This window comes from Aphelocoma coerulescens, chromosome 29, assembly GCF_041296385.1.
Source record: "Aphelocoma coerulescens isolate FSJ_1873_10779 chromosome 29, UR_Acoe_1.0, whole genome shotgun sequence".
NCBI lineage: Eukaryota > Metazoa > Chordata > Aves > Passeriformes > Corvidae > Aphelocoma > Aphelocoma coerulescens.
Genome location: NC_091042.1, coordinates 972,043 through 984,137, shown reverse-complemented (window position 1 = coordinate 984,137; position 12,095 = coordinate 972,043). Strand labels below are relative to the sequence as shown.

The window sequence follows — 12,095 nt, the reverse complement described above, 5'->3', positions numbered from 1 at the left end:
CAGGGACACCCCGCTATGGGGCAGAAAACCCCCATAAACACCCCGGACACAGCTCTGTGAGGAGGTGCCCACCTGAGCACCTGGATTTTGGGGGTCCCCTCCATGGGGAGGGGGGTTTTGGGGTGAAGGAGCCCATTCAGAAGGAGGATTTGTGGGGGGCTGAGACTGGGGGGTCCCACAAAGTTGGAAATGGGAGTTGAGGACCTCCTGATGCAGGAAAATTTGGGGGGCAGGAAGTGTCTGTCTGAGCCCCCGGATTTTGGGGATCCCCTCCATGAAGAGGTGGGGTTTGATGTGAAGAAACCCATTCAGGAGGTGGATTAGGGGGCTCTGAGCTTGGACAGTCCCTCAGAGGTGGAAATGGGGGTTCAGGCTCCCTGGCAGGAAAATCTGGGGGGGGCTTGACCTCATCCTCAAACACAGGGGGACCCCCTAGGGCAGGGCTCCCCCCCATTTCCTCCATCACCCATGAGCCCCCAGCACCCCCAATGGTTCAGCACCCCCAAACCCCGCACCCCACTCCCCCCATCCCAAGAGGAACCCAGGTGACTCCAAACGGAGCAGGGACCCCCCCAACCTGCAAAAACCCAAACGCCCTGGGCTCGACCCCGTCCCCAGACACCAGAGGACCCCCAGTTCCCCCAGCACTTCGGATAGGCTCAGCACCCCAAATCCTTCACCCTGCCCCCAAAAGGGACCCCAGTGCCCGGATCCCCCCTCCCGGCTACCCCTCAACACCCCAAAAGGCTCAGGGACCCCCCAAACCTGGGGGCCCTTAAAGCGGGGCCCGACCGGGCGGGTGAGTCACGGCCCCACCCACGAGCTGAGCTGGGTCAGGTCTCAGCCTGCCCGACCACCCCCCCGCCAACCCTGGGGGACCCCGAGGTCGGGGGCACGAACCCCCAGGGCGGGTTCGCGGTCAAATCCTGCTGGGGGGAGCGGGGTGGGGTCCCCCAGTTCTCCCCCTGCCTCAGTTTCCCTCCCCGGGCACCACCAGCACCCTCAGCTCCAGTGCTGGGAGGTTTGGGATGATGGGGGGGGGGGAGAGGGGTTAAACTCCCTCTCCGGGACCCTTTGGGTGCCCCGGGACCCCCGAGGTCCCCCCGCAGTGCCCCAGCGGGGTGGGGTGAGACCCCCTGCCGCCACAGACCCGCCCATGGCTGCCCTCCTCCCGAATCTGGGGGGGCCTCCCCATGCGGAAGGGGGTGCAGCGAGCAGGGGGTGGTGGCACCGAGGGGCTCCCCGGAGTCCCGGTGGCACTGAGGGTGACACGAGGTGACATCCCGGGGCTCCCACCGAGCTTGAGGGCTCCAGCTCCCCCCACTTACAATCCCCTCCTGAGCTTCCCTGCAGGGTCTCCGGGACCCCCAGTTTCCAACCAGGAGGGGCCGAGGGGCTCAACCCCCCCAGCCGCGGCCCTCCAGAGCCCCACAGATCCCCCCAGGCCCCCGAAGCCAAACCCCTGAGCCCCCAGACCCGCCCACAACCGCGCAGCCCCCCAGCGCCCAAACCCCTCCAGACATCCCCAAATCCACCCCCCGCCCCTCCCCAGGAACCTCCAGATACATCCCCAGACCCCCCGACAACCCCGACTCCCCCAGACCCACTCCCAAACCCACCCCTGACCCCCCTAAACCCATCAGACCCCCCACGCCCCCAGATCCACCCCCTGATACCACTCCCCCCGCCCCCAAATGCTCAGTGGGGCCGGGCCTGGGCCCGGGTTTGGGACCCCACACTCCCGACTCACCCTCCCCCGAGGGGCCGGGGGGGCCCAAATCCCGCTGCCCCCACCGGTCCATTCCCGCTCCTCTGCCGCCCTCCAGCGCCCGCGAACCCCAAATTCACCGGGGCGGGCGGGGCGCGGCTCTCTGAGGGCTGCGGGGGAAGCTCGGGGGGGTCCCCAAACCCCTCACATCCCTCCCCCCCCCGCCCAAAGACCCCTGTGAGCCCCCAAGCCAGCCCTCGCCCCCCAAAAAAGCAGGGGGACCCCCCCGGGGAGAACCCCCAAAACCGGACACGGGGCCAGGGGGAGTTGAAATGCGGGGGCAGAAAAGGGGGTGCAGGGAGGTGACCCCAATTTAACCCTCCCGGGGGGGGCACCGCTGATCCCGCCCCCCTTTTTTAACGTGGGGCTGTGTCACCCCTCTGGCCCAGCACCCCCCTTCACCCCAAAGGACCCCCAAAAGTTCAGGGCGCCCCCGAATCTCAAGACACCCCGAGGGGCTCAGGAACTTCCCCAGAATTTGGGGGGGCTCGCGGGGGGTCTGGGGGAACCCTTCCCGCTTTTGGGACCCCCCTCCATTCCCCCCGCAAATCTGGGAAGGGTCCCCGAAACTCCCGGGGGGCGAACTGGGGAGACCTGAGGGCTCCGTGTGCTGTGGGGCTGCCGCCCCTCCCCAACTCTTTAATTAATTAATTAATTAATTAATCCTCTGCCGGCACTAATTACGGGCACCAGGTGTCACCGCCTGCCCGCGGAAGGAACCGGGGGGGGGGACGCCCCAAAACCCGCAACATCCCCAGACCTTAGGGACACTCCCAGCCCCCCACCCATGGAGGGACCCCCAAATCTGCTCTCAGCCCTCCCCCTCCCCCCTTGGCCGGGCCACGGGGCGTTAATGATTAACGGGGGACACAGACCGCTGCCAGCGCCGATTTTGGGGGGGTCCCCCCTTCCCCTCCACCCTGGGGGGACCCTCCAGGACGGCTCCGAGCCCCCACCGTGCCCTGTGTCCCCAAATCTCTACCACCACTGGCCCCAACACCGCGGGGCACGACCCCGACACCCCTAAACCAGCTGGGGGGGCCGGGACCCCCAAACCGGGCCGCTGCCCCCCCTCCCTGCCGCTCCAAAGGTGGGGGGGGGGGCACCAGAGGGCACCCAGAGGTTTTGGGGTGCGGCAGCACCCCGAGACCAAAGGGCTCACAAAGGCCCGCTGGAGGGACACGGGCACCCCAAAATGGATTCTGGCCTCCCGAAAGGAGTCCTGGCGCCCCGAAACAGACCCTGGCATTCCAAAACAGACCCGGCCACCCCGAAATGGGCTCTGGCACCCCGGGATGGGTGCTGGTGCTGCCAAACAGATCCTCGTACCCCCAAACAGACCCAAGCACCCCGGACTTGGTTCTGGCACCCCGGAGGGGATCCAGGAACCCCAAAACAGACCCAGGCACCCCGAGATGGGCCCTGACACCCCAAGACCGACTCTGGCACCCAGAGAGGACTTTGGTACCCTGTGAGGGACCCAGGCACCCCAAAATAGATCTTGGCACCCCGGGATGGGTCCTGGAACCCCATGAGGGAACCGGCCACCCCCAAACAGACCTTGGCACCCCAAAACGGATCCTGGCACCCTGGGATGGGCACAGGCACCATAATACGGGTCTGGGCATCAAAAAACAGACCCAGGCACCCCAAAAAAGGTATTGGTGTCCCAAAACGAGTCCTGGCACCCCTGGAAGGGTCTTGACGCCCCAGGAGGAGTCCTTGTATCCCCAAACAGATATTGGCAGCCCAGAATGGGTCCTGGCACCCCAAAACACAGCCGGGGATCCAAAACCAGCCCCGGGCACATCAGCGTGGGCACAAACACCCAAAGCGGGACCCTGGTGCCCCAGGATGAGTCCTGGTACCCCAAAACAAACCCAGGCACCCACAGAAGGGTCCTGGCACCTGGGAGGGACCCAGGCACCCCAAAACAGGTATTGGCACCCTAGGATGGGTGCTGACACCCCAGAACTGGTCCTGGCACCTGGGAGGGACCCGGGCACCCCAAGATTGGTCCTGGCAGCCATAGATCGGTCCTGGCACTCTAAAACAGATCCTAGGACCCCAAACAGACCCAGACACCCCAAAACTGATCTGGGAACACCAAGATTGGTCCCGGCCCCCAAGAAAGACTCAGGAACCTCAAAACAGCCCCAGGCACCCCGAGATGGATCCCACCACCCCCAGACTGATCGGGCACCCCAAGATTGTCCTGGCACCCCAAAACACCCCAGGCACCCTGGGATGAGCCCCAACACCCCAAACCAGGGCAAACACCCCATCCCCCCCAAATCACCAACACTCCCGGATTTCCAAGGTTTTATTCCAGCAGCGAGCAGAACCCCCGGGGGAGGCCCAGACCTCCCAGTTCCCAGCCCAGACCCCCCAGTTCCCACCCCACAGCCCCAGAGGGGACAATGGGGGGGTTGGAGCCCTCTGGGGGGGCGGGGGGGGCACTGGCTCAGGTTGTCAGTGGAGGGTGCCTGGTGTTGGGGGACCCCAGGGAAGGGGAACTGGACAGAGGGGGGGCCCAGCAGGTCAGGACGTGGGGAACCCCCCCAGGACGGGAATGGGCTCAGCTGGCCTGGACAAGGGGGATGGACCCCCTGCCCAAGACCCCCCCAGGACATGGACAGGACCCCCCAGGAAAGGGGGCTCAGGTGGCCTGGACTTGGGGGGACCCTTGGGAAGGAAAGAGGGGACCTGGGGGGCTCAGAAGGTCAGGACATGGGGGACCCTCTCCCCCTGCCCCAGAAAAGGGGGTTCAGCTTGGCAGGACATGGGGGGACTCCCTGAGAAGGGGAGGCCCGGGGGGCCTCAGCTGGGATGGACATGAGGGACCCCCCAGGACATGGAGACACCCTCAGGAAAGGGGGTTCACCTGGCCTGGACTTGGGGGAACACACCAGGAGGGGGGCCTGGGGGGGGCTGAGGAGATCAGGACATGGGGGACCCCCAGGAAAGGGGGGGCTCAGCTGGGCTGGACTTGGGGGGACACCCTGGGAAGGAAAGGGGGAGTCCAGGGGGGTTCAGCAGGGCAGGACATGGAGGTCCCCCAGAAAGGGGGGGCTCATCTTTCCAGGACATGGGGGACATCCCGGGAAGGAAATGGGGGGTTTGGCTGGGCTGGACATGGGGTGCCCTCTCAGGGAAGGGGGTTCACCTGGTCGGGACTTAGGGGGACACCCTGGGAGGGCAGGGAACATGGAGGGTCCCCCTGGGAAAGGGGGCGTTCGGCTTTGAGGCCCAGGGGGGCCTCAGCAGGTCAGGATATGGGGTCTGCCCAGGAAAGAGGGGGGCTCAGCTCAGCCGGTCAAGCCAAGGAGGGACCCCTGGGAATGGGGGCCCCCCAGGAAAGGGGGTTCAGCTTTCCAGGACGTCGGAGGACTCGGATACGAGTTTCCCATCACGGGTCTCGATCTTCTTGATGACGATGGCACGGGATTTGGGGGGGGCCATGCCCTCGGGGGGTGGGGGGGGCACTGAGTACCCCGAGCTGACCACAGCCCCCCCAAACGGCCCCCCAAACCCCCCCCCAAAGCCCCCCCCAAATCCACCTGTGGGGAAGAGGAAGCAGCCGTGAAGGGGGGACCATGGGGGGGCACCCAAAAGCGGGGGGTCCCAGGGACCCCCCCAAACTCACCCAGGTACCCCAAAGTCTTGGTGTGGATGCTCAGGTTCTGCACAGCAGCCTCGAGCCTGGGGGGATTGGGGGGGGTCCCCCAAACAAGATAAATGATGGAGAAGGGGGATAGAGAACATGGGGGCCTGGGGGGCAATTCGGGGGGGTGTCCCACAAATCTTTCTCCCAGACAGGATCAGTGACAGGGGGGTATTTAAGGGACATGGCCAAGATGTTGGAGGGGGGTTGGAGGGGGTCCCCAAACCGAGTGGTTTTGGGGGCAGAGGAATAAGGGACATGGTCAAGTCGGGGGGGATTTGGGATGTGGGATGTTCATAGGATATGGGATACCCCATGGGATATGGGATGTGGGATATGGGGTGTCCATGGGATGTGGGGTATGGAACGTGTTATGCCCATAGCACATGGAATACTTGCAGGATATGGGACATGGAATATGGGATGTTCACGGTATCCAGGAGGAAGGACATGGGATATGGGACAGAGCACGGGACACAGGGTGTGAGATACGGATGCCCAGAGGTTATGGGATGTGGGATGCCCATGGGATTTGGGATGCGGGATTTGGGATCGGGGGTTCCCACCTGCTCTCCTCGCCCTCCAGCAGCTTCCTGTAGGTCGCGATCTCGATGTCCAGGGCCAGCTTGACGTTCATGAGCTCCTGGTATTCCCGGAGCTGCCGCGCCAGGTCCTGCTTGGCCTGGGCCAGGGCCCCCTCCAGCCCCGCCAGCTTGGCCCGGGCATCCCTGAGCGCCAGCTCCCCGCGCTCCTCGGCCTCCGCCACCGCCGCCTCCAGCCCAGAGCGCTGCGGGCCGGGACGCTGAGCCCAGGGTCCCCTGGGCCGGTGCCCCCATGACCCCCAGTATCCCCAGTGTCCCAGTGTTCCATGCCCTATCATCCTCTGTGTTCCGTGTGCCTGTGTCCCGGTGTTCCTCACTCCCCAGTATCCCTCATATCCCACTATCCCTCACCCCCCTGTTCCCCTCAGTATTCCCAGCCCCCCAAAATCCCCTCCATCTCGGAGCCATCGCTCTCTCCTCCCGTTTCCCGGATGAGATCCCGAGGGATCCTCAGGAACCCAGTGCGGAGGTTCCCAAGGGGTGCCGGGGGATGTGTGGGGGAGGGGCAGGCAGTATCCACCCAAATTTCCATCCAAGGTGGACCCCAAACCTGATTTTTGAGAGCCTCAATCTCTGCCTGGATCCGCTGGATCCGCCGGTTCAGCTCCTGGATCTGGCTCCGGGTCTGGCGCAGGTCGTCTCCCTGCTTCCCGGCCGCCGTCTTCAGCTCTTCATACTGGGGGCACCAGACAGGGGCTGGGAATGGGGGGCATCCCCCAAACCCACCAGCACCCCAGAACCGGGAGGGAAGAGCTGGGATGTGATGGAGGCAGGAGGGATGCTCCGATAGGGATGTGGTGGCTCCAGTTGGAATTTGGTGGGTCCAGCTGGGTTTGGAACTGGGATCTTGGGGAAATGGAGACTGGGGGGACTCCTCTTTGCCCCCAACATCCCAAAATCTGGCATGGAAGAGCTGGGATTTGCCTGTGTCAAGAAGAATGTTCCAACTGAGATCTGGGATCTCAGGGGGATGGAGATGAGGGGACCCCTCTCTTCCCCAGCACACCCAAACCAGGGAGGAAAGAGCTGGGATGTGGCCACGCCAGGAGGGATGCTCCAGTGGGGATGATCCATTTGGATGTCGTGGGTCCGGTTTGGAGTCAGGGTCTTGGTGGGATGGGGAGGGGGGAACCTCACTTTTCTACCAGCACCCCAAAAATTCAGAGGAAAGAGCCAGGATGCGGCGATGCTGGGAGGGACGATCCAGCTGGGATGTGGCAGCTCTCACTGGAATTGGTGGGTCTGGTTGGGCTTGGATCTGGGATCCCGGTGGGATGAGGCCACCAGCACCCCAAAACAGGGCATGAAAGAGCCTGGGAAGAACCGGCACTGGGAGCTGCACCAGGAATGGGGATGAGGGCCCCTCCCTGCCCTGCGGCGCCCCAGCACTGGGACAGGCCCACGCTGGGGGATGCTCCAGGCAGGGATGGGGCAGCTCCAGTTGGGTTTTCAGCCGGAATTTCTCCCACGCAGCAGCCACTCCCTCCAGGGCAGGGAGGAGGAGGAAGGGTTTTGGGTGAGGGGGAAGAGGAGGAGGAGGGGGGGGAAGGATTTGGGGCAGGGAGGAGGAGGAAGTTTCAGGGAGCAGGAAGAAGGAGGAGGATGGGGCAGGGAGAAGGAAGGTTCAGGGAGCAGGGAAGAGGAGGAGGACAAGGAGGAAGAAGGATTGGGGCCCAGGGAGGAGGAGGACGGGGCAGGGAGGATGAGGAGGATGAAGGGTTGGGAACAAGGAGTAGGATCAGGGAGCAAGGAAGAGGATGAAGGCTTGAGAAGCAGGGAGGAGGAGGAAGGTTCAGGGCAGGGAGGAGGAGGATTACGAAGAAGGAAGAGGATGGGGCGGGAGGGAGGATGAAGGGCCAGTGTGTGGAAGAGGAGGAGGAAGTTTTAGGGAGCAGGAAGGAGGAGGAAGGCTCAGGGAGCAGTGAGGAGGAAGGATGGGGAAGCAGGGAAGAGGATCAGGGCAGGCAGGGGGAGGAAGGATTGAACAGGGAGGAAAAGGAGGAGGAAGGATTGAGGGGAAGAGAGGAGGAAGGTGAAGGTTTGGGGAGCAGGGAGGAGGAAGGGGAGGAGGAGGAAGAGGAGAAGGAGGAGGAGGAAGAGGACAGGGAGGAGGAGAAGAAGGAGGAGGAGGAAGAAGAGGAAGGCTTGAGGGGCAGCAGGGGCGGCTCTCCTGACCTTGACCTGGTAGAGGCCCTCAGCCTCAGCCCGGCTGCGGCCAGCGATGTCCTCGTACTGCGCCCGCACGTCCGCCAGCACCCCGGCCATGTCCAGCTGGCGGCTGTTGTCCATGGACACCACCACAGCCGTGTCCGACACCTGCACCCGCAGCTCCTGCAGCTCCTGCGCACGCGGGGGGACGGGTTTAGCAGGGGGTCACCCCCCGAATCCCGGCATCCCAAATCCCAGGCACCCCCAAATTCAGGGAAGCCCCAAACCTCCTCATAGAGCTGCCGCAGGAAGTTTATCTCGTCCGTGAGGCTCTCCAGGCGTGACTCCAGCTCCACCTTGGACATGTAGGCTTCATCCACGTCCTGCGGGTACACCCCTGTCACCCCCCTGTTCCCAGCACTCCCAGGAAACCCGCAGCAACCCCCTGGTCTCAGGGAGCACCCCCCGTGTCGGGGTCCCCCCTCGGTGTTGGGGTTCCCCCACCTTTTTGAGCAGGACGAACTCGTTCTCCTTCTCTGTGCGGTGGTTGATCTCCTCCTCGTACCTGGGCAGGGGGACACAAGGATGGGGGGACAGGGGGACATGGAGCAGTGGGGATGGGGGACATGGGGATGGGGACATGGGGACAGGGGGGACATGGGGACAGGGAGGGATATGAGGATGGGTGACATGGGAACGTGGGGACAAGAGGATATAGGGAGACAAGGGGATGGGAGGACATGGGGACATGAGGACAGAGGGACAGAGGGACAGAGTGACAGAGGGACAGAGGGACAGAGTGACAGAGGGACAGAGGGACAGAGGGACAGAGGGACAGAGGGACAGGGAAATGAGAAGATGGGGGGACATAGAGAGGACTTGGACCAGGGATGTGGGGGCATGGGGACACAGGGAGACCCAGGGACATGGGGGGGGACATCGAGGGCTATGGGGCCAGGGGGACACGGGCATGGGGGGACATGGGGGTACGTGGGGGAGCACTGGGGGACACTGACATGGCCTTGAATTCCTCGAGGAGGCTGCAGGCATGGTCTGGGCGGGCTCAGCAGCGGGTGCAGCCCGGGGGGGCTCCAAGGGGGTATTGGGGGGATGTGGAGGGGTCTGGGGAGACATGGGGGTACTGGGGGATTTGGGGAACACTTGGGGACACTTGGGGACACTGACTTGGCCTTGAACTCCTCGACGAGCCCCCGGACGTGGCCGAGCTCCGTGCGCAGCCGCTGCCGCTCCTGCCCGAGCCCCTCGAGCTGCCGCCGCAGGGTCCCCGCGTAGCCCTCGAGGAGCCCCCCCAAGGTGCTGCGGGGCGGGGGCTGTGCCCGCAGGAGCCCCCACTTGGTCTCCAGGAGCTTGTTCTGCTGCTCCAGGAACCGCACCTGGGAACGGGGAACGGCACCTCAGAACCAGCCAAAACCACCACAAAATCACACCTGTGGGAAAGGGGGTCAGGAGCACTCCCACACCCCCAAAATCACCCCAAAATAACCCCCACACAGCAAAGTCACCCCGAAATCACCAAAAAATTACCCCCACACCCCAAAATCACACCTGGGGGAAAGCAGGGCCAGGGGCACTCGCATACCTCAAAATCACCCCCACCCCCAAATCACACCTGGGGAGAAAGGGGGAAAAGAGGGTCGGGGCACTTCCAACACCCCAAAATTACCCCCAAATCACCCCCGGGGAAAATGGGTTGTGCTGGATGGGGGCATGAAGTGGAAGGGTGGGGGCAGGGGGGAGATTTGGGGTGCTGGGGCAAGCTGGAGTCTGGGTGTCCTTGGGGGGGTCAGGAGGGTCAGGGGGGGGTCAGGGTGTCCACCAAGGAGGGTGTCAATGTCCCCGAGGGTCTCAGAAGGTTTCCAAAGGTGCTCAGGTCCCAGCTGATCCAGGGGGTCCCTGAAGGGGAGCTGGGAGGGGTTCTCAATGTCCCCAGGGGTCTCAAGAGGTCCCCAAAGGTGCTTGGGATGTCCCAGCTGAGCCTCAGGGGGTCCCAGGAAAGGTGTCAATGTCCCCAAGGGTACAGGAGGTCCCAAGGAGGGTCTCAATGTCCCCAGGTGTCCCAGGCTGTCCCAGGAGCCAGTCCCCAGGGTGGCCCCGCCCCCCCCCCCTCGGCTGCCCCCCAGCCCCACCTTGTCGATGAAGGCGGCGAATTTATCGTTGAGGGTCTTGATCTGCTCCTTCTCCTCCCGGCGCAGCTCCTGCAGCTCGGGATCCACGGCCACGGCCAGCGGCGCCAGGAGGCTCCGGTTGATGGTGACGGCCGTGATCCCCCCGCCCGCCCCCGGGACCCACGAGGGACCCCCGAGCCCCCCGGAGCCGCCACGGAGCCCCCCGTAAGGGCCGAAGGCCGGGGCCGTGCTCATCCTCAGTGCCGGGCCGGCCGTGAAGGAGCGGGACGAGAAGGAACGGCCCGGAACGGCCGCGCTGCTCCGGACCGGCTGCCGGGGAATGGAGACCGACATCGGGGCGGGAGGAGAGGGGAAAGCGGGAAAAGAGGCTGAGGGAGCTTGGAAAGGTGTCTGGGAGGTGGGAAAAGAGGTCGGAGGAAGTTTGGAAAGAGGTTGGAAAGTGGATGAAGAAAGTCGGGGAGAGTTGGAAGAGGGTTGGAGGAGGCTGAGGGGGATGAGGAGGCTGCAGGGAGGATGGAGAAGGTTAGGAGGAGGATGAGGAGATTGGGGGAAGTTTGGAAGAGGGTTGGAGAAGGTGGGGATACAACAGCTGGGAGAAGGCTGCAGAGGATGAGGAGGGTGTGGGGAAGCTGGATGGAGGGTGGAGAAGGCTGGAAGGAGGTTGGAGTCAAAAGAGCCTGAGGAGGACGAGGACGGCTGGAGGAGGCTGAGGACGGTTGCAAGAGGCTGAAGAGGCTCAGGAGGATGAGGACGGCTGGAGCAGGTTGGAAGAGGCTGGAGAAGGCTGAGGAGGACGAGGCCGAAGGCCGCGCTCGGGGCAGGGAGGCTCCGGCAGCCCCGGCAGGACCGGCCGGACGGGTCGGGGCAGGACGGGCCGGGCCGGGCGGAGCGGCCGGGCGGGTTCCCGGCGCGTTCCCGGGTTGGTTCCCGGGTTGGTTCCCGGGTTTATCCCGGAGCCGGGGGAGGAGAAGCGGGAGGAGGGACCGGAGCTTTAACCCCTTCGGGACGTGGGATCCGCGGGGTCACCGGGATCCGCCAGGATCAGGACGGGCGGGAGGCGCGGGGGCGAAATGCGGGTCCCGGTGCCCCCCACCCCCCTCCGCACCCCATCCCAGAGGAGAAGACCGGCTGAGTGTCCCCAGGGAGTGTCCCCAGCCCTGTCCTCACTATGTCCCCACACCTGGGCCTCCCAATCTGAGTCCCCGACTCCGTGTCACTGTCTGCCCAGTTTGGGCCCCAACCCCCGACCCCAGTCCGGGTCCCCCCCGTCTGGGTCCCCAACCCCTGACCCGAGCCCACGTCCCCAGCTTGTCCCCCAGTCTGGGTCTCCGGACCAATGTCAACACCTTGTGTCCCCCAGTCTGTGTCCCCAGCACCACATCCCAATCTGGGATCCCAAATTGTTCCCCCAGCCCATGTCCCCAGCCCCTGTCCCCCAATCCTTGTCACCCATGTCACCATCCGAGGATCCCAAACTACGTCCCCATGGTGTATCCCCAATCCCTGACCCCAGCCCCTGTCCCCAAACCTGAGTCCCAACATGTGACTCCAGCACATCACTCCAAACCTGGCCCCACACCTGTCCCCAGCCCTGGCATCACCAGGGCCTGTCCCCGGTGCCAAACTCAGCAGCAAAATGGGAAAACATCTCGGTGAAAAAAAGGCATGGGATGGATGGAGGTGAGTGCTGGGGTGTTCAGGGGTGTTCAGGTGAGTTCAGGGGTGTGCAGGGGTGTGCAGGTGAGTTCAGGTGAGTTCAGGTGTGT

The 12,095-nt window shown here is 64.4% G+C and overlaps 1 protein-coding gene across 1 annotated transcript; it reads right to left on the bottom strand.

Moving 5' to 3' along the window:
* Window positions 1-4,078: 4,078 nt before the first annotated feature.
* On the bottom strand, window positions 4,079-11,546 carry LOC138099927 (keratin, type II cytoskeletal 8-like). The gene is given in 9 exon segments (XM_068997536.1): window positions 4,079-5,250; window positions 5,253-5,470; window positions 5,999-6,219; window positions 6,585-6,710; window positions 8,210-8,374; window positions 8,470-8,565; window positions 8,687-8,747; window positions 9,368-9,576; window positions 10,330-11,546. Coding segments are annotated over 9 exon segments (1,545 nt in total). The 5' UTR covers window positions 10,663-11,546; the 3' UTR covers window positions 4,079-5,134.
* Window positions 11,547-12,095: the final 549 nt, after the last annotated feature.